Source organism: Canis lupus, chromosome 28, assembly GCF_003254725.2.
Source record: "Canis lupus dingo isolate Sandy chromosome 28, ASM325472v2, whole genome shotgun sequence".
Taxonomy (NCBI): domain Eukaryota; kingdom Metazoa; phylum Chordata; class Mammalia; order Carnivora; family Canidae; genus Canis; species Canis lupus.
In genome coordinates, this window is record NC_064270.1 from 1647163 (window position 1) to 1674896 (window position 27734).

Below are 27734 nucleotides of genomic sequence, written 5' to 3' on the forward strand. Positions count from 1 at the left end.
AATCAACTTCACGTGAACCTCCAATTTCTTCACCTATAAAATGGGCATATTTCCAGCATGCAAAGTCAAGGTGAAGGTTTAGCAGTATTAAGTAACGTATGCAAAATGCCCAGCAAAGGGCCCAGGACACAACAGACACGTGATAAAGGCAGGTGTAATTATTTATACTTTATGTCACATAGACTATTCCTGTGTTGTGGTTCAAAGCATATCCCAATAAGCTGTTTTTGAACCTGATGGAACTTAATACACTGTTATCCAATTTCAGGATGATGGTTCCTTGAGGTTCCCCCACCCCAACCCTGTGGTCTGTATTTCTAGGTCTGCTCTATGGGAGATCCATCTCTCCCAGTTCTCAGGTAGGACTCTTCTTCCTTTGAATCCCATCTCCTCCAGGAAGCCCTCCTTGACTCCCACAACCCTCTGCACTTATCTCCAACATAATTCTCTTACCCAGGCCCCAGCATCTAGCATAGAGAAAGTACTCTAAGAAAGATAAATGAACAAATGCTTTGCAGAAAGCAAAACATCCCTCCTGTGCTGCAGCTTCCCCAGCATCTTTGCGGGGAAGCAAAACCAACCAAAGGCTAAAGAGTGGACATGCCAATAGATTTTGAAAATACTGCCTAGGGCTCAAAAGAAAATCTGTCCAATGGAGGCAGATATTTTACCCTCTACATGTTTAGTTTTTTTCTTCTTCCCCATTCTCTACCCTCTCTAGACCATAAGCCTCTTCCCCAATTTTACAACAAAACGAAAACAGAAAACCTCTCTTAAGCATTTTTTTATTTCTCTGTTATTTAGTTTTCTACTTTGGTACATATGAGCTGCGGTTATATTTCACACAGAAGCTGACATATCTCATTATGACACACCCCATAAAACAGAGCACATATAAATCACCTGGCACGGTTTTGCTTCACCTGGTTGTTATTGCTGAAATTTTTATTTCTAAGAGCACAAAAGGGAACATTCCTTGAATCTACAGATGAACAAGGACAGGGTAAGCAGCAGCCAGATTTGCCAGGATGAGAGAGAGGGACTAAAGACATGGACTCCCACATGGCTGTCTGCAGAGACATGAACAGTACAGATGGAGAAGACAGACAAAAATTTCAGAAAGACCAGGACAGTTCCAAACAACACTTCTGAATGACAGCCCATATATCAGACCTCTCTGGCTCGCTCAGTCCTAAGAGATTCTGACATAAACACAAAAGCCCAAGGTGGCATAATCCCGAAGCCAGCAGTGCCTACTCTTTGGCCTTAAACACTTACGTGAGTATTGTTTTATCCTGGAGCTCTAGACAGCCCCTCCCCTGGGCAGGAACACCATCCATCCCTCTCCTTATGAGCCCCCATGTCCCCAGCCAGTCCCACAAGACCCAGCTAGGCCTTGCCAGCTCTAAAATGTCTTGCCCTCAAAGACCTGGAGATTAAAGGCGGTATCCAGAAACTTCTTCAGAGAAACCAGGTGAGTGTTCCTGTTTCCTGTGGCTGGTGCAGCTGCTGGGTCACGGCCAACGTACCTAGAGGAGAAGAGACAAGTTAAGGGTAGGTCTGGGCCTGGCCTAGCCACTAGGAATGCATCGGGTCTAATCCTGATCATCATCCCGCTATAGAGATGAAGAGCCTAAGGCTCCTCCAAGATGCTAAGTGACTGGCCTAAGATCAAAGGACATTCTCTCATTCAGTTCTGGCTGCCAAACAAAGGTTTACTCTCCATACGGCAGAACTGATGGGGTCTATGATCTGTCACCAACAGTCACAAAGCCATTAAGAACTAGGGGACCCATTCCCTCAATTTCCAGTGTGGTCCACAGAAGGGCAGAAGTTCTGGCTCACACAGCAAATGGGGCAGGCAGAGCCAGAATGATGCCTCAGGCCCCCAGAGTCCCCTGGGTCCAGAGGAGGCCAGGCACAGATGGCAGGTACCCCCACACTCAGCCTCATACCATATGGGCCGTGCCCGGCTCAGGATGGTCATGAAGCGCGGGCTGATGTAGTCATAGTAGCCCATGTTCTTGTGCTCTTCCTGGCACCACACCAGTTCTGCGCCTGGGTACTTCTCTGCCTCTGTCTTGATCAAGTCGAAGGGGAATGGAGAGATCTGGGGCAGGCAAAGAGAAAACGGAGTATAGCCAGGGGACGGGGGGGTGGGTGCCATGCCAATGGCCAGCGCCCCAGGAGAGCAACCTGTGATGCCCATCCTGGCCCTGCCTGGCATGTTGCCCAGAGCCAGGGGGCTGGCGATTTGACCCTGTCCATGACTCTGACTAGGCAAGAGGTTAGGGTGCACCTGTTCCAGGCGGGTGATGGCCACTTGTTCCTCCAGGCCCTGGCTGCTCCGCTCCTTCACCAGGTCATAGTACACCTTTCCAGTGCAGAAGATGAGCCTCCGTACCTGCTCAGGAGCCTGTGCTGCAGGCCCATCCTCAGAAATCACCCGCTGGAAGCTGGTCCCTAAAGGTCCGACAGAGTATGGCAAGGGCATCAGCTCCCAGAGGTGCATCAACTTGGCCAGATCAGCTTGAGAACCAGATCCACATCCCTGCCTGCCCCAGGCTCTCCCTGGCCACTGAGACTAACCCCAAGATTGGATCTGTGGCTGCACTGGATACCTCTTGAGCCAAACCTTGGCAGGGGACAGATGACTCCCTGAAATGTCACAGGGAGAGAGGTAGACATGGGCTAGAGTCAAGGACAGAGCCCTGGGAACATGAACATTTAAGATGACAGGCTGGGGTTGGGGGGCACTGTGATGGGGACAGCTTCTGGAGGAGACAGAGAAGGTGGCATTAAATCCCCATCTGATGGCATCAATGTGTGTCCCAAACCTGCTCCCCATCCTGCATGTGCGCCAACCACCGGATCACCAAGCGAGAAGGTGAGCAGATGTCTGGGAGGCTGCTGCACATTCCTCCCTCCTCTCTCACCCCTGAAGCCAAGCCCTCATCTCAGACAGCCCTCACAGGCTCACACCACATGCCAGGCACCAGACTAAGCATACTGCAGAGAACTTCTAAGGAAGCCACCCCAATGTCCCCAAATCTCAGGTGCAGACACTGAAGCAGAGAGAAACTGGCTGCCAGTCCCCACCAGAGAGAAGCTCGCACCAGGTGTCAAGGCCAAGAGGTCCACAAGCCGATGTCAGAGCTCAGTCACCTGCGTACCCAGAGGGGGTGCCCAAACATACACGGGTAAAAACCCCTGTCCACGCTGTGGGCCCCTTCCCTGCCAGCAACTGCTGGCTTTCCTCGTAGTACCCAGGACTGTTTTCCCAGGTGGCTCTGCTCTAAGCCTCAGGGCCCCACATTATCAGCCCCTCCGCAATCCTCCGCCGGATCACAACTCAATTCTAACACTGGTCCTTCAGATATTTTATCTGACCCTCAATGCCTGAAAGCTCCTGGAGGGGCACCGGGTCCCTAGGGCCAGCAATGTCTATTTGGTTCAGGAGTAAAAAAAAACCTGGATGAGTAAATGACGACTCTCAGTGCTCCTGTTATCCTAGGCAGACTCCTGCCAGGTCTCCCACCTCTCGGCTCCCCGAGAACAGCCAGGGAGCCCTGTTGCTTGGCTCACATGACCCAAGCCGGACCATATCTGAGGGATCCCAGGCTAGCTTCTCAACCTGGCCACAGGTGGGGACTGAGCCAGGAGCTACTACAGGGGCACAGACACAGGAGAGGACAAGGGTCCTAGAAGCAGAGGGCCAGGAGCCACCAGGCCCCCCAACAGCCACCTCCCCAGCACACTTGAGCACTTACCAGATACCATCTGGTCAAAGCTGGACTTGGCCTCAGGGTGCCTCAGTAGAGATTTGGGTGTGAAGATGATCAGCTGGAAGGGAAACATGTGGCCGGCTGCCAGCTGCCCCACCTGGCCAGGGCTCTGCACCTGGGCCCAGCACTGCTATGCTGACCAGAGCGGGCAGCTCACCGGTTTCCGGAAGGGCAGCAGGACCTGGCGACGCAGCACATGGAAGTAGTTGGCTGGTGTGGAGCAGTTGACCACAATCCAGTTGCAGTCGTAGAGCTGGCTCACTTCAAAGTCCTCAGTGAACACCTGGGAGACCAGGGTAGGGCTGGGAGGTGGCCTGCCTGTGTCACCCGTGCCCTGACCTTACCCTGGTGGGGGAGGGCCACACTTACAGGGTAGGCGTCGGAATCATCATTGCTCATCTGCAGGAACCTCTCAGGCCTTGCTGAGGAATGCTCTGGTCCCTGAAACCAAGTGCCAGACAGCACAGACTGGCCTAAGTGTCCCACAGGACAGACACCTGGCTCTGCAGGGGCCCAGGGCCCAGGGGGAAGTCTGGGTGGCTCCTTAGAGGAGCCAGAACCACAGTAAAGACCCAGGAATGTGGGAGAAGAATAGAGAGGATATCCTCAGAGGAGGGTCTGGTCAAAGCCAGCACATGTGAACCGGTAAAAAGGCCAAGGTGAGATGGTTTTTCCAGAGTGTTCTGGACTTGGCAGTTGTCATTCACTGAGTACCTGCTGTGTGCCCAGCAGAGCTCTATAGACCCCATTGACATTGTTTACTAATCTTGAAAGCAGCTCCATGGTGTAGACATTTGTTACCTCACTTCATAGATGAAGGTGAGTAGCAGCGAGATTAAGAAACAACCCCACGGTCACTAAGCCACAGGGGGCAGCCTGGAACCCATGACTGACTCCTACTCCTGCCCTCACCCATGTGGGCAGCAAGACAACACCACACCGACCTCCAGGGTGGCTCCCCGTGAGATGAGGGTGATCTGTCCCATAGCCCTAAGGACCCAGAGCTATAAGCACCCGTCAGACCACACCAACCTTCCCACTCCACCCTGTGCCTTTCCAGCTACATGATCTTGGGCAGATCACTCCATTCCTTTCTTCCCGTGTGAACTGGGAAACAGGACTGACCGCCCAGTCCAGCTGCAAGAATTCCACAGGATCACACACACTGTGTAAGATGCCCAGGAAGGCCAATCCTGGCTCTGAACAGCCAACTGGTGACAACAGTAGTGATTAGTCCCTGACTGGATGACCAGTCCAGGCTGAGTAGGTCCTCAGGGACATTCATTGATTCGTAGCTCAATCATCCAGGGTGGGGAAGGCCTTTGCCCCAGGTCACAGAGCCAGGCAGAGGCTGAGCACACCCTGCTCCTAGCTGCCCCTGCAGCTGGCACAGTCCCACTCATGCCCCACCTGGTCAGGCTACAGACCCACCAAGGTGTCTCATGGGCTCTCCCCAGCCCTTCCCTCCCTCACTGGCCTGCACACCCTCCATCCTCCCTCTGTGTGGCCACTCTCAGAAGACCAGAGGACAGGCAGTACTACACAGCATTACATTCAGATCTCAGCTGCTAGCTGTGTGACTTTGGACAAGCCACTCTACTTCTCTGCCTCAGTTTCCTGTATCTGGAAAGTGGGTATACAGGACCTACTCCATTAATTTGTTGTAAGGACTGGAAGAGTTAACAGAGAGTTTTAAACAGGACCTGGCACAGAGCAAACCCTCAGACATATTGGCTACTTCTATTGCTAGTGATAGCAGTGCCATCACAGCAGCAGCAACACAGATGTATGCAGGCCCCGCTCTGAGCAGATCCATGTGTTCCAGGGGCCTGAAGGAAAACACCCCCCACCCCTGCAAGCAGCCAAAGGTCTACCCACCCTCTCCCAAGCACACCAGAGCCTTTCCGGGCCCCAGCCACCATGCAGCCCTCACCATGCCCTCCATGCCGTGGGGCAGCAGCAGTACGATGCCATTGTGCCGCACCCACTTGGCCTGGCCAGTGCTGATGAACTGGTCGATGATGCACTGGGCTGTGTTGTGGAAGTCACCAAACTGAGCCTCCCAGAGGACCAGGGCATTGGGGCTGGCCATGGCATAGCCCAACTCAAAGCCTAAACAGAAGACACAAAGAGCACACCGCATACTGTCACCAAGGGGCAATGGCTCCACTCAAACCCAGTCCTTGTTCATTCACTCTCCCTGTCCTCACCCCCTTCCCAGCAGGCCAGCAAGAGCCAGGGGACTCCCTGGGGCCCAAAGGCCAGAACCTCCCTGCCAGGGAGCTGACAATATGCTCAGAGATGCCACCCTCAGCCCTAACTTCACGTATGGCCACCTTCTAGACCAGGAGCCAAGTCCCAAGATGCCCTGGGGAGGCAGCAGGAGCCGTCTGCCAAGAATAACCCCTCAAAATATGTGCAGTACTGCTGAGGGGAAGGGGCGGGGTGGGGGCTGCTCTCTGCAGGGTCCTGCTTCTGGGAGGAGGCAGTCAGGGAGGAAGCAGGCCAGCTAAAGGTCAAACCAAGGAAGAAAGAATAACAGGGGACACAGTCTTGGGAGCCCAGAGACTGGGGAGGGGCTCTGGAGATAGAGCTGCTGAGTACTGTGCAGGAGTGGTCATAGTCAAAACAATAAAACAATAGGACAGCTTGGGGTGCAAGACCCTCTCTGGTCCCCAGGCATCTCAGGGCCTGCCTGACTTGCAGGCAGAGTTCTGACCCACCCAGGACTCCATACTCTGAGAGTGAGCTGTTGCACACAGTGTAGGGGGCCTGGTCAGGCCAAAGGTGGTTCATGGGGACACACGTCCTCCGGTCAACTTCCTGGTCATGGAGAACGTGGTGCCGGTGACTGGAGAGAGACAGATAAGGAAGGGATGGAGGGCGGCGGATTACCACCTGTTCACCCAGAGCAGGTGCACCAGGTAGCAGGAGGCAGGCAAGCCTGTCACGGTGCGAGAATTCCATAGGATGGCGACACCAAGAAGGCCCTGGGAAACCAGAGCAATCCAGGGAGCCTCCCTTCCCAGTGGTAATCCCACAGGGTCAGAGAGGTGGCCCAGCAGCCCTCTGATGTCCTGACCCAAGAGCAGGGGCTGGAGATGCTTTCGGGTTACCTGTGACTACCTCAGCCATATAAGGGCTCCCCAAACATGGGCCAGGGAAAGGAAGAAGAGCCAGTTACACTCCAGAGCTCTTGGGCTGATTCTGATAGACCCCAAGCACAGATGAGCTCTCAGCAATCCTGTGGGGTCAGGGATGACCAGGCTAATGCTCACCCAGGGCCGAGAGACCACTCTCACATCCTCACCTAAATGTGCCCCTCTCCACATCCTGCCCACTGAGCCGCACGTGGATGCCCTCCTTAAGCAAGGAGCCAAAGGCCATGTACTCCGCCAGGGCCCAGTCCACTGTCTGTTTCTTGGTCATGTCCGCACGGCCCCGTAGGATTCGAGAGAGGCCTGCAGGGATGAAGAGCCACCCTGAGGGACGCAGAGGCCTGCAGGACGGCCCCAGCCAGGACGGCCATAGCACCAGGGCTCTAGCCCAGCTGTGCATGTGTTCATTGTATACCCACCCCCCACCCCACCCACACACACACACACGCAGCACAGGGCCTGGCAGGCTACAGGAGCCCCAGGGCCAGGCAGCCCTCCACCAGCACCCCCACTCCAAGAGAAGGTCTGAGCCCCCCTAACTTCCCTCCCTTGGGGAAGAAGGAGCAGGCATCACTAGGTGAGCCTCTGCCATATGCAGACACTGTATACCCTTGAGTCAGAACCATTCCTCACAGGTCTCCTGCCAGAGAGTGCTGCTGACTGTCCCCATTCTCCAGAAGAGGAGACTGAGGCTCAGGAGAGGGAACTAATTTACAAATGACCACACCCCCATAAAGATGTCTGGATCTGAGCCTTGGCACCTAGCCCAGGTGGGGCTCCTATTGACCCTACACCTGTACCAGTCCCATGTGATGTGCACACAGAGTGAGCACCCCAACACACCCGGGCCACTATGCACATTGTGGAGGAATCCCTTTGGATTCGAAGGGTCCATAGGCATCCTGTGGAGCCCTCCAGACTGCCCAACCAGGATGGCCACAGCCAAGAGGTATAGCCAGCGACCACCAACTGGCCTAGGCTCACCCAGGAGTGGCAGGCTTGCCCTCTCTCATCCATCCAGGCTACCATAGGCACCGCACTCCTGCCCTTTCCCAACATTTCAGACTCAACCGACCCCTCCACAGAACCCTTGCTCCCCTGCCCTCCTTCTGTGTGAGCCATGGACAACCCCAGCAAAGGCACTGGGAAAATCCAAGATGCCTGGTATAAGCCTTGTGACTGGCACCCAGCAGAGAACATGGCTTCCACATCTGCCCACCCTGAAAGGAACCTGTTATTATGGGCTCTGCACAAGAGTGCAAAAGAGGCTCCAAGAGCTCAGCTGACCTGCCAGCAAGCCAGGACACAAACCAGGCTTCCCTGACCCCTGAACACCATCTCCCGTAGGGCACATGCTAGAGCCTGCACAGCAACCTCACCGGTGTGGATCTTAAAGTCCTCCAGGGGCACGGAGCTAGCCACTTCACCGATGTGGGTCAGTACGTCCTCAGGAATGCCTGTGGCTGGGCATGTCATGCTCTTGGGCTCCCCGTCCACATTAAAGAAGCCTGAGAGGGCAGAGATTCTGTGTACTTCTGTGTGGTCAGGCCTCAGATCCCCTGGTCGGCTGCCTTCCCAAGACTCAGGGGCCCCTCTCTTTCTTAACTCCACCTGCACTCAAACCCTGACTCACACTTGGGATCTGTGACACCCAATAGCCACAGCTGGGCCCCTGTGGGGGCTACTCCCTGTGCCCCAGGTCACAGCCATCTAGCTCCATCCCACGGAGGCCCTCTGAGCACCCCTCCCCCAGGCTCTCTCCACTTTGATGTGCACCTGCTTTAGCTCAGCCCTCCCCTTCCAGAAAACAGCTGGTCACACAAGCTCACAGGGTGATACCATCTCTCCTGAACCCCGACCCATCCCCACATGTAGAAATCAGTGCCCCCAGCCTCAGGAGTCTCAGGGATAGAACACTCAGCCTCTGGACTGGGCAACGACCGCCCTCACCCAGGACCACTGCAGTCCGGTCCCAGGCCCAGGCGAATCACTCTCAGTCACAGACCTCTCACTTACCGGGCCATGGGGAATCCAGCCAGTGCTTTATATGCAAGATCTTTTTATCCTTGGACCTGCCATATGCCTCCTCACAGATCCGGTCATATTTGGCTATTTCTTCCTGAAATCAGGGTGAATGCAAGGACTGACACAGTAAGCCCTGGAGAGCCAAAGGCTGTATCAACCTGGATTTGTAAGCCCTGGTGCCCTTTGCTACATTATAGAACTGTCGGCTGGCCTGCAGGGACCCTGTGGCCAGAGGCCAAAGTCTCAGAGTTAAGGGGGATCCCCCCGCTCAGCAAAGGACTTAGAGGAAGCTGAGAAAAGACTCAGAGTGCTTGCTCTCAGAGCTCCCTCAAGGCAGGAAGCCGAAGGCATCCATAAAGAACTGTGGGAACAAACCAGGCTCAGGGCTGCCTCCTGCAGGAAGCCTTCCTGGACTCCTGCCTGAGGCTGAGCTTTCCTCACATGGCAGCATTCACTATCCCACCAAGCTGTAAATGTCTTTGGTTCTCTGTCCACCTTGACAACTAGGATCTGTTGGGGACAAAGACCATAATGGCTACTTCTTGAAATCACTGCAACATCAACAACTACCCCAGGGTCCCAAGCTGTATTGGAAGCTTGTCCTAGGCAGCCACGTGGCCTGCCTGCCCACCTCAAACTCCTGCAGGGTGACTGTGCCCTCAGTAATGAGCTTGTCTGCATACTTCTTCAGCACAGGCACTTGTCTGTGGATCTGCTTGTACATGAGCGGCTGCGTGAACATGGGCTCGTCCATCTCATTGTGGCCACGCCGGCGGTAACAGACCTGCAAGGACAGCGTGGGGAGGGGCTCAGCCCCTGCCCTCAGGCAGTGCAGGCATAGTCACTGCACAGCGGGGGCACAGCAGGCATGATAGGCCCCTGAAAGCCCCCCACTACCACCTACCACTAAATGCCCCGCATCCAAGCCTGTGCACAGAATGTTCTTGGTGGCCCTAAACCCTCCATCTGGAAAGCACTCCCAGCCCTCCCTGCCAAAGATACTACAGACCTGGCCCACTTGGCACAGCAGGAACAGGTCACACACACACCCTACCACAGCCCCAAACCCACCAAGTCCACCACCACATCTTTATTGAAGGTGTTCCTCCACTCAGCTGCCACACTGCACACATATATCACGGCCTCTGGGTCATCTGCATTCACGTGGAAGATAGGTGCATTGACCACACGGGCCACATCGGTGGGATAAGGTGATGACCGGGCCATGCGAGGGTCTGTGGTGAAGCCAATCTGCAGAAGCAGGAAGAATGGACAGAGCCTCTGTAGAGCCAGACAGGTGGTACCTGCCCTGGAGACTAGTGGATCAAGGGAATGAGGGAGATCTTTGCCTCAAGCTTCATTAGGTGTGACCAGGAGGTATGTGGCACAGAAAGGGATGAGGGTAAACGGCCCCTACAGGCACAGTGGCGGGTCCTATAGTGATGGCAGCATCACCAAGGAAATCATGCCTGCTCTTGTTCTGCATGTCATACTGTGGTAGGAAGAGCGCAGGCCTGGCTCACTGCCAGCCCCAACAGCGGCTCTGTGTGTGATGCTGAGCCAAGTACTTAAATTCCCAAAGCCTTGGTTTCCTCATCTATGAAAAGGACTCATTAAATACTACCTCACAGGGTTATTCTGTGAAGATTAAATGACTTAATACAAATAAGGCAATTAACTTAGGGCTTTTTAGGCTCAGAAGAGCTATTAGTAAGCACAGCTGCCTAAAGAGCAAAGGCCTGTGACAGCTGTGTTCTAAGACTGGTTCCTACAGAACTAAAAGTAGCATCTAGTTTATGTCCAGCCTCTGTGGTAGTTACACCTGTCTTCCTCTGTCCTTACAATGTTCTCCATGGGACCTGTGTGTGCATGTGTGTGTATTTACATGTATATGTATACATACAGGCACACACCAATTTCACAGACCAGGCTGGGGAGAGAGCAGGGATCCTGCCTGAAGTCATACACTGGGGAGTGGCAAAGCAGTGGGATCAAAAACAGAATCATCTCAGGGCACCTGGGTGGCTCAGTGGGTTAAATGTCCTATTCTTGGTTTCGGCTCATGTCATGATCTCAGGATTCTGGGATGGAGCCCCACATCTGGCTCCACACTCAACAGGGAGTCTGCTGGGCCTTCTGTTCCTCCCCGCACCTTCTCTCGCATGTTCTCTCGCTTTCTCATAAATAAAATCTTTAAAAAAAAAAATCTAAAAAAAAAAAACAAAAAAACACCCCAAAACCAGGATCATCTCACACTTCCCCCAAAAGTTCCTGGAATTCAGAAATGGGAGACATTGACAAAGCCCACCAGGCAGCCCAGGTCCTCACCTGGTTGTTGACGACCACATGCACAGTACCATTGGTGGTGTAAGAGGGCAGGTCACTCAGGTGGAAGGTCTCATACACCACACCTTGGCCAGCAAAGGCAGCATCCCCATGAACCAGGATGGACATGACCTGCAGGGCAGGATGTGAGGCAGGAGGAGCCTGAGCCTGTGCAGCCCAGCTCTGTGCCCTATAGTGCAAAGATCCAGGCCCTATGCCTCAGAACCCAGTCCCTCAGAACCCTGTCCTCCCAGCCCACCCCTCAGAAACCATTACTGTCTCAGAGTTCAGCCCTCAAGAGCCCATCACTCAGAAACCAGCCCTCAAAGCCAGTCCCTCTTTTACCATTCCTCAGAGCCCAGCCTTCAGATCCAGCCCCTCTGGGAGCACCCTTTAGGAACCAGATGAGTTTACCTTCTTGCCCTGGGCATCCCCTCGGTAGAACTGTTCTGCCTTTGTCTTTCCCTGCACCACGGGGTCCACAGCTTCCAGGTGGGAGGGATTGGCCACAAGGGACAAAGTGATATTTCTGTTGGTGACCCGGTTGATTCTCTCATGGTACATGCCAAGGTGATATTTGACATCTCCAGAGCCCTGAAGATTAAGGTGGGCCATGGTGAACCCACCCCTCTCACCACAGACAGGCAGACAAGTAGATATGCAAGCTCACAGTAGGGCTGGGACATTTCCCTGGATTCCGCTCCCTGAGAAGGCTGTGCTATCCCTGACCCACATCCTCTTCCTGCCCTCCCATCACCACACACAACCCCTCCTTGAGGAAGGCAGGTAGGTTCCCCTGCGCCTTGGCTCAGAGGACAGATAAGCCTCCTCATCAGAGCCCCTCCGCATTATCACCTATTGTCTTCAGCATTAATGACAGTGCAAGCAGGGAAACAGAAGGTGGTGTTAATAAGACCACGGCATGGCCTCTGGGCAAATTTTGGAGCTGAACCCCTACCTAATTCCTAACACCAAACTAACCAATAATGTATAGACGGCAGATGAAGCCACAATACAGCAGAGAAAAATATCATGTATTTTATGATCTTAGAGCAGGGAAGGCCCTTCCAAACAATGTACAGAGCTCTGAAGCTATAAAAGACAAGGCAGCTAAAATTTAACAAACTTGCCAGAGGGAAGCAAATCCATGGCAGTGTTAGGGAGGAAAAATCAAGCAGAGAAAAATATTTATAAGACGAATATAGGCAAAGGGCTAACATCCTCAATATATAAGACTCTTTAACAAATTAGTAAGACAAAGTCCCAAATCCCATAGAAAAAAATGAGCAAAAGCCATGAGAAGAATTTATAGAAAAAGAAATAGACATGGCCTAAAAACATGTGAAAAGATACTCAATTAAATTTTTGCATCAATCATATTGACAAAGACAGAGAGATTCGACAGAGTAAGGGAGGACAAGAGCCTGGGATCCTCACACATGCTGGGGGTGGGCTCACTATATCCTCAAGCTCTCTGGAGGGAAGTGAGTCTGGCCACTGCATCTCTCAGACACCATCTAACAGAGTACTCACACACGTGTGCAAAGAAACTTAGTCAGCAACGTAACACCCATCACCTGGAGAGGCAAAAACCAGAGCACATTCAAAGCTCAGGGAGCTCCCGTGTGCCGCATGAAGCAGTGACAACTCCTTAAGTGAAAATAGCAAGGTGCCAAGTGGCATCATGAGCTACTCCCCTGGCCTTTTACAAAGAAGACTGTACCGAGTAGATAGGTGTGTTTGTACCTGCATGGAACATTTCTGGAAGTACACACCTTAACACAAACAAAAACTGGCCACAGTGGAGCCTCTGAAGAGCAGGCTAGGGGTCTCATGAGGGAAACTTATTCTCATTGCATATGCTTTTTTTTTTAAACAATGCTCATACTTTTTTTTAAATAAAAAGAACTAGTAAATACTTTTTAAAAAAATATCCTTTGGCCAGGCTTTACACAGTTTACACGCATCATCTCTTTGATTCTTCACAAGCATTTTGGGGGCAGGGAATTTCATCCCCATTTTACAGAAGAACAAACTGAGCCTTGGAGAGATGAAAGTGCCTTTAGAGCAAGTGCTATGATCTTTGATAAGCAAATGAACAGCATCTTGGGAAGATTCTGGGCTATAAGCCAACAGATGCAGATTCTAGTCCCTGCTCTGCCTTTTGTACTGGATGACCTTGGAGCAGCCATTTAATGGGATTCATTTTAACAAACCAAGCACTTTTGCTGGGGGCTGGAGCTTCGGGGATGAGGTCCCTTCTCTATCCTGCTACCAGCCTAGAGAGGAAAACAGATATACACACACGTGCAAAGGCTGGAAAAAGCCAGAAGAGTACCGAGGGAACAGGGGGACAGAGGAGGGAGTGATGCAATGGCTGCCTAGAGGACCAGGAGAGCCACCCAAGGGGAGACAAGCAGGGCTGTGCAAGAGGCAGAGAGCAGTGGAGAGAGGAAGCCTGTCTACATTCAGGCCCAGCGTGGGTGAAGGCATCAGGGGACAAGGCATGCTTAACATACATGCATACCAGCAACAGGGGTGTGAGCAGAGAACTGTTTCCTCTGCTCACCAATGAGCACAAGAAGCTATCCTGGCCTCCCCGGGCTGTTCTGGGCAAAAAATGAGTGAAGAAACCCTTCTGGGCTGGTAGACAGGACCCTGTGCAGAGTCAGGCCACACAGCTGAAGTAAATGCCTTTTAGGTCACTTCTCTCCAGGCCTCACTTTACCTAGCTGAAAGCAAGAAGGTTGGTCCAGATTATCTGACGGCTCTCTCAGCTCTCAGAGATCACAGCACTCACTCTAAAACACCTTAGTGGCCTCACACAAACACACCCATTCTCTCCCCCACTCTTCTGCATAGCCATCCACATCCAGGTCTGTTTGAGCCTAGATGCTTCTGGCCCAGCTCCTTCCTAGTTCACACCCCAAATATCTGGGACAGGGCTTGGCACTTACCTCGTCTGCTGCCTCCAGCTTGGGGTCAAATTGGCAGAAGATCTGCTCCAGGTCCTTACGGATCACATTGGCCAGCACATTCAGCCTGCCCCTGGAGCCACAGGTGGTGGGACTCTCACCTGGCACAGAGGCCACCTCCCCCATTAGGCCCCAACATCCCCACACTCCTGCCCACCTGGGTCTATCAGAATTAGCATGGGGGTCAGGGAAACCCTCCCCATACAAACCACAGGAGGCCCAACCCTCTCATCCTGTCTCAATCTACAAGGCATGTGAGTAGTTCTAGCTGGCCAGCTCCCCCAGAAACTCTGTACATCTCACTAGGACTCTGGAGGCCCTCATAAGCAGGAGCCACCCAGCCTCACTCATGGCCCTCATAAGCAGGAGCCACCCAGCCTCACTCATGGCAGGATGCACACACACCCATTCCCCCCCACCCACCCCTGCCTCCCTGTCAGACCCCATCCCCTCCCCCCCACCTCACCAGCAAAAGTTGAGCCTAACCCAGTACCTCAACCCCAATCTGCTAATGCATCACAGTCACTCATATGTGATCCCAGCTCAGCCAGCAGTGTCTTGCAGCAGAAGACGGGACTGAACTAATCCTAAGGTCAGGAGTTACCAGGGGACCTGTCCAGGGAAGCTGAGGTCTCAGGTTAGGGGTAGGAAAGCAGCCAGAGACCAGGGACTCTAGTCGAGGCCAGACTTCCCATCAGGATGCAGTTTATTCAGGGGTGGGTACCAGGCTGATCTGGGCACAGGGGAGGACTCAGCCCACCCAGCCCACCAGCAGATACTAGCCCCAGGCCTGCACACCCTCTGATCCAATCTCTAGCCCCACGTGGCCCTGTGACAGAGGGCAGCCCTCTTCCAGGTGGGCCTCTCCTACGTTCTGCAGAGGCAGAGCTAGAGGCCAAAGGAACCACATGAACAACCCTCAGTTCCTCTGGGCAAAGCCCTCCAGTCTTATACCACTCCCACCCCCAACTATGGAGACCTGGCCTAGAACAGCCCTTCAGCTCCCAGAGCCCTCCTCAGGCTGGGAGCCGGCCCAGTACCACCACACAGTCCCAGAACTACCCCTGGCTGCCCAAGGCCATCCTTCCCAAGAGATCCACTGAAGCCACGAATGTGGGATCTCTGACAACTGGGCCAGCTCTGCTTGACCCTCTAACGAGACACTGGGCATTTCTGGGCCCTCAGAGCAAGGAGCTGTAAGAGACAAATCCCAGGCTCCTGGCAGGCCAGCCCGCAGGATGGGGGCCCTCCCACACTGCATCTGGATGCCTTGACACCCCTCCTGCTAGTGCATCCAACACTGGCCCACCCGTGAGCAGATGGAAACTGTCACAGAAAATGCTGGGGCTTTGCCTCCAAGACCACTCCCGTTCCGCAGGACCCCTGGCCACCTTGTCTCTGTCCCCAGGCTGTACTCTTCACCAGTCCATGGGCTCCAGTTCAGAGGTCAATGCCCAGCTGCCAGGCCAGCCTTCTAAGTCTATCAAGGTCTCAAGAAAACGTGTAGTCAGCTTGTAGCCAGGGGGAAAAACTCTCAGCTCACCTCCAGAGACCACCCTCCTCCAGGAGATGGCATCACAAAGCCACCTGCCCAGGCCCTGTCCTCACTTCCCTGGAATGTACCCCTCCACAGGAACCTCAAGAGGCATAGTACATCCCTTTTCTGAAATATTGACCTTCCTGGGGACAGCGGCAACATGGAAAAGAGAAACTGAGTCTGAGGAAAGATGGTTAGTCCCTGCCTCCATGTGGCTTTGGGCCTAGGGCCCAGGGACTGAGAACTTTCTAGGTCATCCTACCTTTACCCCCAGATTCCACCAAAACCCCTGCTCTGATTTTCATCCCCTCCCTTCTATCTCATTCTGCTGGGCCTGGAGAACAGATAGGCTATGGAGGAGCAAGAAGGGGGCCCACCTGTGTGGCATCCCCAGGATGACATTCTCGATCCCCATTTCACTGGATTTGTCGATGATGGTCTTGAGGGCGGGAATCATGACCTCACAGCCCTCCAGGCCAAATCGCTTCTCGGAGGACCACTTCCGGGCCAGGAAGTCTTCAAATCTGCTTGGTGTGAGGAGAAGGGAAAAGACAGAGAGGCTGGGGCTCACAGGGACTATCCATGAGGACCACAGCTAGATGCCTGAGAGAGAGCAAGCTGCGAAGTCACCTCCCTTTGCACAGACAGGCCCTGCTATTAACATACAGCAACAAGGAGCATAGAAAGGCCAGAGAGGCTGGGCACCCTCCCAACCTAACCAAAGACCTCTGCCTGCACCCAAACCCAGTTATCACCCTCTCTCCCCCTTCTAATCAAACTGCTCCAACAAGCCACCTCCCGCAGCTTCCAGCTCACCATCCTGCACACACACACTGCACAGGGCTCCCTCTCCATGTCCCAGAGACCCCTTCACCATTCAACTCAAATTCCAGCCTACACCTCACCACCAGGGATCCATTCTGCACCCAGCAGCTGAGCCCCATGCTCTGCTAGGCCTCTGCAGCCCCTGTATACCCAGCTTCAGATCCCAGTGGCAGAGCCAGGTGGCACCCCACCCGTAGGCAGGCGCTGGTACACTCACTCCTAGAGACGTCTTTCTGTCCACACAGTCCCACAGCCACTTTCTGCCACTTCTGTCCCTGTGGTCATGTTCTCCTGGAACCCAGCCCTGCCCACCTACCCCCCATGCTGCTCCTACGGGCTTCCCCTAGGCCAGGGGATGAGACCCCCTCCGGGCTTCCCCTAGGCCAGGGGATGAGACCCCCTCCAGTCCCAATTTCCCCTGCCAGTGATCCTAGTTTCAGGAACTAGATGTCCTGGGATATTCTAGACAGCCCTGGAGCAGACCCTGCTACCACTCCAGCCATCCGGGGTGGGGTGGTGCTGAGGGCCTGACCTCATGGAGCGCACCAGCCGGGCCAGCAGCGTCCGCTTCTCCTCACTGGAGAACTGCATCACACCAGGGGTCTCGAATTTCTTCCGGATCCACTGGCACTGCTCCACGTCATTGATGAACATGAACTCCAGGCCGATATGCTGGCAGTAGGTGCTCTGAGGGAACAGGTAGGGACTCCACCAGGAGCCAGGAAGAGGGAAAACTGTCCTGGCATCTGGAACACAAAAGCAGAACCCTCCTTCCCTCTAGCACACTCCAGAGTGCCAGCAGGTGTGCCTTACATGCCTGCCTGTGCTTACCTCCAGGCGCCGAATGATCTCCCGCAGAGAGAGGGTGTGTTCAGATCCCCCAATGAAGGTGGTGGTGGGCAGCTGGAACTCCTTATCTAGGTCAGCCTCCCGCAGGTCATAGAAGGCTGAGGCGGCACACACGACCGCAGCAGCAGAGGGGAGAGAAAGGGCTCAGGCCCCAGGGGGTGCCCAGCAGTACCCCGGACCTCCTAACAATGCCCCCAGCACCCTCCCACCAGCCTACAGCTGGAACAGGGAGACAGGGAAAGTAAAAGTCAGAGCCCAGCCTGTACCACAAGGTGGGGCTTGGACAAGTCTCTCGAGCTTACGGAGCCTAGTGCACCAGCTAGGGAAGAAGGGGAGACATCACAGTGAGGCAGATGGGCAAAGGTCAGAGGAAAGCCTCTAGGGCTGACTGATGGGCCCCAGGCCTCAGACACATGTCAGTCCCAGAGCCCCTCACCCAGCCACAGGCACCAGCTGGCTCTGGTGCTGCCAAAACAAGAGCTCTCACCCAATTTATCAATGGTTGTGATTAAGTCTGAGGGCACAAAGGAGTCCAGGTCTGCATCCAGAATGCCCAGCGGGTCCAGCTGGGCCACATGGTGGCCCCGGATCTGGGAGAAAGGGAAAGAGGTCAGGGCCAGGCTGAAACACAGATAGACAAATACTCCCCGAAAGCCAAGTTCTGGGCCCTGGCCTCTCATTTCCCACTTCAGAATTCCAACTTTCCACATGTCTACAGTACCAGCCACTGCACAGTTGCCTATACCATAACCACTAAGTTGGCAGGAGCTCAATTCTCTTTAAAAGTACAACATGCAGGGATCCCTGGGTGGCGCAGTGGCTTAGCGCCTGCCTTTGGCCCAGGGCGCGATCCTGGAGACCTGGGATCGAATCCCACGTCAGGCTCCCAGTGCATGGAGCCTGCTTCTCCCTCTGCCTGTGTCTCTGCCTCTCTCTCTCTCTCTCTGTGACTATCATAAATAAATAAAAATTAAAAAAAAATTAAAAAAAAAAAGTACAACATGCAGCTTTCAGAAATAAGGATGCACACACCAAAGTATTAACTACAGTATAATTGGCAGTCATAAAATTCTAGAAACTTCCCAAATGTCCATCAATAGAAGACCGGAATATGGATATGGGAAATCCACACAGGGGAGTACAAAGAACTGTTAAGAATAAAAAAAATCCCTATCCGCTGCTGTGCAGTAGTCCCCACAAAACAGTCCCCCCCAAAACAGTGTTAAGCAAAATAGCAAACTGTAGAAGAGTATGTGTGACAAACTATCCATTATCTAAGAAAGAGGAGATTCAAATAAATACATGCATTTGCATATATTCATATACACACAAATAAATATATGCATTAGAAAAATACATCATAAACAAGAAAAAGTATTATCTGTGGAAAAAGAACAAAACAGGGTATAATGCCAGAGATAGAAGCTAGACTTTTAAGAATACATTTTGCTTTGAAGATTTGATTTTGGAATCTTGTAAATATTTTATATCACTATCAAGCAAAATTAAGTTTCAAAAATTAAAATAAAACAAATGAATTCATACATTCATTTGATCACAGTACTACCCAAATGAATAACAGAATATCAAAAAATAAAATAAAATAACAGAATATCCCCAAAAGACAAATAGAACTCCAGGAAAAAAATATTATAAATTCATTTCTATTACCAATCAGTAGTGGTAGTATTAGAATTATACTGTAAAGCTATAGTATGTAGACTGTGGGAAAATCAAGTAAGTCATTGTACTGATGTCTTCGGGAATCTCTACTTTTGGCATCTTTAAAAGATGACAATGACATTGAGATTAATGAGGTCAAGGGATCCCTGGGTGGCTCAGTGGTTTAGCACTTGCCTTCGGCCCAGGGAGTACCAGGATCGAGTCCCATGTCAGGCTCCCTGCATGGAGCCTGCTTCTCCTTCTGCCTGTGTCTCTGCCTCCCTCTCGGTGTCTCTCATGAATAAATAAATGAAATCAAATAAATAAATAAATAAATAAATAAGATCAAGAACAAACCCTAAGTCTTGCATCTGAAGTACGTGGAAGCATCAGTATAAACCCATAAATGTGTTATCTTTAAAAAAAAAAAAACATATTTCCCAGCTCTAACCACTGAAAGAGCCCAGAAGTCCTGATCAGACCATAGCAGTGACTCTTCCAGCACTCCTTGAGGAACTGGTTGGTCCAGATATGTACAAGATGAGCTCAGAGCATCTTGTCATACCAGATAGCAAAGGGGTGCTCAAACACTGCGGGGGCAAGGAATAAGGACACATTTGGACAATGAGAAGGACGGTATCTGTAACAGATGAAAAATCATCAAATAGGTTTAAATTCATCCATTCATATCATACTAAATAGGAAGAAAAGTCTTCATTGACCATCTTTGGAGGGGACTAGGGAACCACACCACACTTCTGAAAATCAGTCAATAAAAAGGAAAATCAAGCACTGATCCTGCCTTTCCTACACAATTTACACCAGGATAAATGGAGTTAACAAAGTGAGCTTTTCAAAAAAACAAAAAACAAAAAACAAAAACAAAAAAAAAGTGAGCTTTTCCTGATAGAAGTATTTCAGATAATAAAGAAAGAGAGGTAGAAATAGAATACTGTCACCATTTTTACCACTCTTAATGAATTAATGTGTCCAGGAAATAATCATCCAGAGCTGCTAGCTGCTAACCATCACCCCTAGGAAGCTGATTATGAAACAAAAAAAATCAAATCTATGGTGGATAAAGCTTCTAGATGTAAATTACCAATTTACAGAAATTAAATGGGACAAAGGAACAGATGAAGACACCACGGGGATGCAATCAGCAAAATCCAGACTCAGGAAAACTCTACACCACAAAACAACCTGTTTTTTTCCACAAACATACACACATACAGACACACACACACAGAGAAATCTGTAACATACAAGAGACTTAAGACCTGGATCAACTTATCACAACCTGTGGCTTTATTTGGATCCTGATTCAAACAGGCAGTAAAATTATAAGGCAAACAGGTAAACATGAACACCAACTGGTTGTCTGATGACCTTAAGGATTACTGCTAACATTCCCACATGTGACAGTGCTCTTACGGCACATTTTTAAAGAGCCTTTATCTACAGAAATACATGCTAAAAAGTTCGATGAATGAAATACTATGTCTGGGATTTGCTTCAAAATAATCAGTGGCCAACAGGTAAGGGATGGAGGTGGTAATAAATGAATCAAGACTGGCCCCACGGGTGTTGGGATTTGCTGCACAACTCTTCTACCTCTTATGTGTCTATAACAATAAGTGTGAGGATTTTTCAGTACTGTGTGTAGATGAGTTAAACAAGAACTCTTGCTCCTACAGGGCTGCAAGGAGCCGCAGCCTGCCTGGTGAGAGCTTATTCACATCAGGCACAACCTTTGGCAGATTTTTACCCTACAGATCCACAGGAACATGGCTGAATCCAGACACTAGCCCACTCTAAGGACTCTCTGGTGCTTCATGTTGGCTAAAGAACTAAATAGCAGCCGAAGAGCTGAGAACCGTGGGACAAGGCCCTCAGGCAGCACCATGAATGTTACCTTTATTTAACATGGAGTTTTATGTTCTTTGTTCTTGGTTTTCAAAGTAAATTGTTGGATCATTTTTCTGACTCAGCCACCAAGAAAAATTACTACTGTTTGCTTGCAGGTGGCCCACAAATCACTGGTCCTCAGGCCAGTAAGGAAGCCCAGTCTGCTCACCTTCTCTCATCCACCCCAGCATAATTGGTCCCCAGAAAGTACAGCTGCCACCCAAAGAGTGCCTCATTCAGAGGCAAGGCATTGTTTCCATTTGCTAAGGCCTCCCCCAGACCCCATACTCCCACAGGCTCCTGCTGTGGCTTGCTGCTTGGTCCTATGGAGTCTCTGCCAAGAGCCCTGGAATGCCCTGCATTCTGTCTGACAAGTTTCTCTTACAAAATACTTTCTGCCACTGATTCCCAGAGAGATCCCAAACGATTACACTTGTTATGAAGGGAACACCCAGAAAAGCCTTCCAATTAGTCCTGTTCAGTCAAGACCAAGAAGGCAATTTCATCAAGATGCTCTGTCAGAGCAGGGGCCCAGCCTGGAGACCCAGCAGGGGAAGAGCCTAAGTCTCCAGAACAGAGCAGCTGGTAGAGAAAGAGCTGTTTACTGAACTATCCACTAATTCATTCCGTAAACCCTAATTAAGCACCTGCTATGTATCAGTCCCAGTCCTCTTGGAACGCTTAGTCAAGAAGAGATAACAGACATTAACAAAGGTCAATCTACTCAATTTTCATCCAACATTTACTGAAATCGATTATTTAGTACTCCTCTAGATGCTTGGAGCATAGTGGTGTGTGAGACAGACAGCACTCGGTGAGAAAGACCACAGACAAACAAAATACCAACATGTACACAAAAATACCAGGGGGCAGTTAGTGATATGAACAGTTATGTGACAAGTAAGAGGAGAAGCAAGAGCCACCCATGGAGGACTTAGAGAAGGGCTGAGCCAGATCCCTTCCCATCAGCACCTGGCTGCATGCCAGAAGACATTTCAGCCTACAAGCCCAGGCCCTGCCAGCCACTCACCTGGTAGGCCCGGATCAGGGACTGCACAGCCAGGTGGTCCTCTACCAGCTTGCTGGTCTCAGTCCGGCTCGACACTGCTGGCCTGGTCTCGGGGAACGGTGGCTGAGCCGGGTCACAGGTGGCTTCCTCATTGGCTTTTCGGAAGAAGCTGTCCCAGGACTGGGCAGAGGCAGAAGCAAGAAAACAGTCAGCAAGTCAGGGCCTGAGGGGAGGAGGAGGTGGTCCTGCCCAGGGGGTCCCAGTGGGTACTGGGTGTTCCTTCACCACTACAGCTCTTAGGACCTGCCCAGGCCCCTGCCGAGATCTCTTACAACCAGCCCAGGACACCCAACCCCAAGCCTAGATCTCTTCAGTTCCCAGCTTTGAAGGGTTTTGGGGGAAGGCTCTAACTTGTGACCCAGGGGCTTCAGCTGTGAACCGGGCTTCTACCCTAGGGGAAACATGCCCTCAAACACATGAGGGAGACGTTGCTTTTGTGTAAATGGGGGAACTGAGTTATGTTTGCAACAAATTTACCTAAAGAAACTCTGAACAGATACAGAAGAAACTAAGAAAAAACTGGAGGACAGGCAGGTGGGAGCTGAGCAGATAGGAGATGGATTGGGAGGGAGATGTTTTACTGTGTAACTCCACATTCTGTTTTTGAATCATGTTATCACTTTCCTCTGAGAGTGAGTGAAGAAGGTGAGGGCAGCTTCATTTCTCACTTTTTGCCCCGTCATCTGATTTATTTATTTTTTTTTATTTTTTATTTTTTTTACCATCAGCAGGCATTTATTTTATCAGCTCAGTGTGTATATAAACACTTATGCCCCGAACTACATAACAAAGAGCCACCTGGAAGCAGCACAGCATGAAAAAGCGGGCAGGGGCAAGTCTGAGACCAAGTGCAGGAGCAGGACATGATTAGGGCTTCTCGGGCCAGGCCACCACCCACTGGCTGGTTCAGCAACAAGAAAGCAAGAGGCTCTCTTCACCCACAATGAGGACAAGGCTTTTATAAATAGGGACGATGGAGGACCTGAGAAAAGAAACCTGTCCAAGATCACATAGCAGGCAAGCTACTTCTCTCTACTCGCCCTCCACAGCCTGGCTCCAAGAGGTAGGGAGGAGGCGCCAACCTTGTGGACACTCTGGGGATTTTCCAACCAGGCGAAGTACATCTCCTCCATGTAACTGGAGCTGCCTCCACGTTTGCCACTTGGGAAGGTGGCCGGTGGCCCAGATGACCTGCTGGGCCGGTTGAACATCTGGACATCGTGTGGGGCCAGGAGCCTCGAGGCCCGTGCTCCAAGCCAGGATGGCAACAGCCTCAGCTGACTCATTCTGGACACAGGCAGAGAGAAGAAATGTAAATCATGGGACCAGAACAAAGGCTCTGGAAGCCACTATTCCCTCATTTGGCATTTGCTGGTTCTACTGGGCAGGTGGCCCGGAGCTAGACACTGATGAGACAGAGGAGAATGGGACAGTCGGCTAGCCCTCCCAGGGTCACTGCCTAAGTGGGAGATCCCAGCTCAGGAAACTTCAGCAACAGCTATTTAGCATCCCTGAGCTCCCTTCCTGCTGTGCCCCACCACCCCAGCCCACACTCCTTCTCTGCTGTCTCCCTAAGCCTGATCTAGAGACAAGTACCACCCAGGCCCTGCCTCGGGCAGCATTCAGCCTAGGTGCTGGAGCCCACCCGGAAGGTCACAGGGCACGTGGAGGCAGTATACCCAAGAAAGAGTGGGCCACACAGCTGGCCACCACAAGACTCAGGCCACAGTCCTCCAGGGGCTGGGATGTGCTGTGCCTGGTCAAGAAAAAGCCTGAAGAAAGGGTCTGACTGAGCTGCACTATCTCAGGAGTCCTACGGCACTGCTGGGTTTCTGGTCACTGTGACCAGAAATGACCACTGACTTCCTCTGACTGCAAAACCAGCACAAAGCACTCTCCCAGGCCAGAAAGCCAATGACACAGGCCTCAATGAGCCCACTTCACCGTAGGGAAGACAGAGGCCCAGAGAAGGGAAGGGCACTGGGGAACAGTGAGAGGCAGACCAGAAGCCTAGCCCCATGCCCAGCCCAGCCCCCTCAGCTCCCAGCTGGAGCTACCCTCTCTTGCTCCACGACCCTCCCCAGAGTTTACACTCAGAACCAACAATACTCAGGACAACCAACAGCTCAGGGGGGTACATCCAGACTGGAAGCCCACCCAGGCTGGAGGGGAACAAAAACCTGTAGCTCATCTCACCCCCATCATGTCACCTGCCCTTGGCCAGGGAAAATTTCTGAATGACCAGTTTTAAATACTGCTTCCTCCTCCCCATTCCCCTCCCACCCCCGCCCCACCAGAGGACAGGTTCTGAGAACCTCCTCGAATCCTGGCAAGCCCTGGGGCTCCCTATCCAGGCAAGATGGGGGTTGACAGGGCCCACTAAGGCCACCTCCTCCTACACAGGATTTGTAAAGTAGGACCTCTGTGCCCCTACCCCCAGTCACACAACTAGGAGCAGAGCCCCCTCCTCTGCTCCAGCCCAGCTCTGCCTGGACACAGAATAGCTTCCACTGAATCCTCATTAACGCCCTTCTGCCCAGAGAATCCCAGTATAAGTGGGGTGCAGCACCAGAGCCAACCCACCAGAGGCCATGCAAGCAGGAGCATATGTCCCCTGGTACAACTCAGCCCTAGAAAACATGTCCTCTGGGGTATAAAGGGTTTCCAGGTCCCACCTGGCCCTGAGCCAACGCCCCTAGACAGGGTCCCCGACCCTACCCATGCCCTTTAGCTCAACCAAGTCACCGGAACTATCTGTCTGGCCTCCTACAAGCCCTTCCAGCCTGCCTCCTCTCCTCTCCCTCCAAACTCACATGAGGCAAAGAGAAGGAGGTAGTCTTCTCAAAGGAGGAAAGTAGGCTCCTCAGCGCAATCAGCAGGAAGTCTAAAGAGAGTAAAATTAAAAAGCAAAAATATAGTGCAGTGAAGGGAGGAAGAGCGTGGGTTCTGTTGGAACCTAAGCTCACAATGCCCCAAGTTTCCCACATGCTCAACCCCTGAAGCTTCCGGCTGCAAGCCGAGCCCCACCAGCCGATGATTCCAGGCTCCACAGCAAGGGCCTCTAGGGGCTGGATCTCCCTAGAAGGGTGCCCCAGCTCTGAGGTCAGAGTACAGGGTCCCAACCCCTGCTCTACCTCTGACTGTTCTAGGCAAATATAAGTATACGGCTGACCTCGACCATATGGCCATAAGAGAGACAAAGGATATACTGGCCTAGAACATCAGAAGACTCTGAACAAGCCAGGGAGCTCTATCATCCCCATTCTAAAGCAAAGGAAATCAGACATCAAGACCGTCCATTGAGAGAATAAAAATAGGAGCACACAGTCTGTGAGCAATGATTCTGCAGTAGACATTATGTTCATTTAACCCTCTCCACAATCTTATGTGGTAGGCACTTAGAGTAGCCCAGTATAAAAAGGAAGAGAGACGAAGCTGGTGACAGGGCTCTGGGTGGCTCCAGAACCTGTGCCCTCCTCACTGTAGAGTCAAGATGTAAACCTAGTCTTTCCTTAACAACATGCACTTTCCAATAGACGCAACCACCCTCACAGGGGAATGGGATAGCTCAGGGTGGCAGTGAGAAAACCTGGCTCTGTCCAGAGCAGTCTAGTACAGGAACACTGTGTTTTACAAACACTGAATGATCTGGAGCGGCTGCTGGACACTGCTGTGGGCTTCACCCTGCCCCTGGTAGGAGGGCAGCCGGTTAGCCACCCCTGCTCCCATTCCAGCAGGGCTTGAGAATCCAGGAGCCCTGGATGGGTGGAAACAGAACCAACCTCAGCCAGGCCCCAGCCAGCCCTGCCAAGTCCTGGCCACACAAGGGAAGACAGCAGTAAAGAGTTAGTCAGGCATCCTATGAACCACCTGCCCAGCCCAGTCCCTAGTGGACTAACAGGTAGGTTGCTCTGGGCAGCTCTTAGAAGTCTCCCCTCTAGGGACAATGAGAGTACCATCCCCACCACCACTCCCACAACCAGATCAACTGCAGACATGCTGTCCAGGAAGCCTCCCATATACAAGGCCCTGTCTGGGCTGCCCCAGTGAGGATTGCTCTACAGCATGTCCATTGTAGAGGTCAGTTAACCGAGGTCCAAAAAGAGGCAGGGCCCTCCTCAAGACCTTGAGGCCAGGCAGCAATGAAGGCTGGACTTACACTGCTACAGGCCTACTCTGGTCCCACATTCTGAGAACTGAGTTGACTTTTCTCAGGAATAAACCCAACTCTAGTTTGCTGAACCCAAGAGACAGCAGACTCCAAGGAAAAGAGCAGAGCAGGGAGGGGCGTGCTTATTGCACTGGCAGAGAGGCCTAGGGCCTGAGCTCAAGCCCAGAGGTTAATAAAAGTAAAAAGGTAGTCGGGTCCTGTTCCAAGCGGCTAGTGTAGTGCGTGTGTGGGGAGGACTTGCAGAGCAGGGGCTGCAAGGGCAGGCTTGGGCCCCTTGGGGAAGGGGCTATCGGAGTGAGGCCCTTGGAGTCCAGCTTATGCCCGCTGCACCCCACTGCACCTTCTCCTCTCCTCTAACATCTCCCTGGGGCTGGGAGAAGCACCTCCCAGGCTGACTGCGACCTCGGGTCCATCCTGCCTCTCCCACGGCCTCAGTTTCCTCATCTTGGTTAAAGCAGTCTATAAGGGCATTGCCCCCAAGAGGTTCTGAGACTTGGAAACGTATTGGGTGTCCCGCCAGGCACGTAACGCTGGACGCCCCCATCCCCAGCTCCACGGCAGTCCAGTCCCAGCCGGGCGGTCCACGGGTCGCCTCCTTGAGAGGGCGAGGGGCAGAGCCCGCACACACCCCCGCCCCGCGCCCGCCCCCGCCCCCGCCCCACGGCCACTAGAGGCCTCCTGGGCAGTCTGTAGTCTTCGCTGACGCCTGAAATCCCACCGTCCACGAGACGCGCCTTCACGCACAACACTGCATTCACCCAACACGCGCGAAGGGCTGGGGGTCCCCCAGGGCCGCAGCCGAACAAGGGCGGGGCCAAGGTCACGCTCACTTGCCCTCCCGGCCCCCCCGACCCGGCCGGCTGAGGACCCCGGGTAGCGGCTCCCGGGACCCGAGAGCAGAGGGCCGCCGCCGTGACGGCAGGGCAGGAGGTGCGCGGACCCGAGTGGCGAGGCCGCCGCGCTCACCGGGCCGGCGGGTCCGCGCAGCAGCGCAGTCCGGGAGGCCGCAGGTCAGGGGCCGCGCGCAGGGGGTGCGCGGCTCGCCCAGCCCGGTACCCGGGTCACGTGACGCGGCGGCGCCGGCCGCTCCGGAGCGCGCGCCCCGGAGACCCCGCGCGTCGTGACGTGTCCGTGTACGCCCCGCCCGCCCCGCCCCGCCCCGCCGCGCCCCGCCCCGCCCCGCGACCCGCCGGCGCTGTCCGCGGTGCTGACCGCGGTGCTGACCGCCCAGGCCGCCCAAGCCTCTGGGGCCTGCAAAGAGTGAAGATCCCAAAGACCGCCGGACCACACAACTGCGTATGGCCGGGACACCTGCTATACTGCTGAGCCCCTGAATCCCAGTGTCCAAAAACGAACACTAAGGAAAACGTACCAGAAAATGACGAGCCATTTGTGTGCGTGGGAGGATAGTTTCCGTTTTACTTCCTGTAAAACTGCACGCTACT

General features: G+C 52.8%; 1 protein-coding gene across 5 annotated transcripts; it reads right to left on the reverse strand.

Annotated features, from left to right (window-relative positions):
• Positions 1-769: 769 nt before the first annotated feature.
• Positions 770-27386, reverse strand: OGDHL (oxoglutarate dehydrogenase L). Of its 5 annotated transcripts, none has more exons than XM_025466356.3 (25): positions 27256-27386; positions 24932-25002; positions 23201-23405; positions 22080-22238; positions 17967-18069; positions 17462-17577; positions 17163-17317; positions 16183-16329; positions 14251-14341; positions 11708-11887; positions 11297-11425; positions 10040-10219; positions 9600-9752; positions 8960-9062; positions 8323-8451; positions 7096-7246; positions 6509-6636; positions 5719-5897; positions 4155-4226; positions 3943-4068; positions 3771-3843; positions 2590-2658; positions 2300-2463; positions 1956-2110; positions 770-1529 (listed from the first exon to the last, which is right to left on the reverse strand). In XM_025466356.3, the coding sequence occupies exons 3-25, from the start codon at positions 23402-23404 to the stop codon at positions 1406-1408; spliced, it is 3090 nt and encodes a 1029-aa protein (XP_025322141.1). In that variant the 5' UTR covers position 23405; positions 24932-25002; positions 27256-27386; the 3' UTR covers positions 770-1405. The 5 variants fall into 5 exon arrangements, with proteins under 5 accessions (XP_025322141.1, XP_048959263.1, XP_025322144.1 ...); XM_049103306.1 differs by having other exon boundaries at positions 10040-10249; XM_025466359.3 differs by lacking the exon at positions 2590-2658.
• Between the last annotated feature and the right edge of the window lie 348 nt (positions 27387-27734).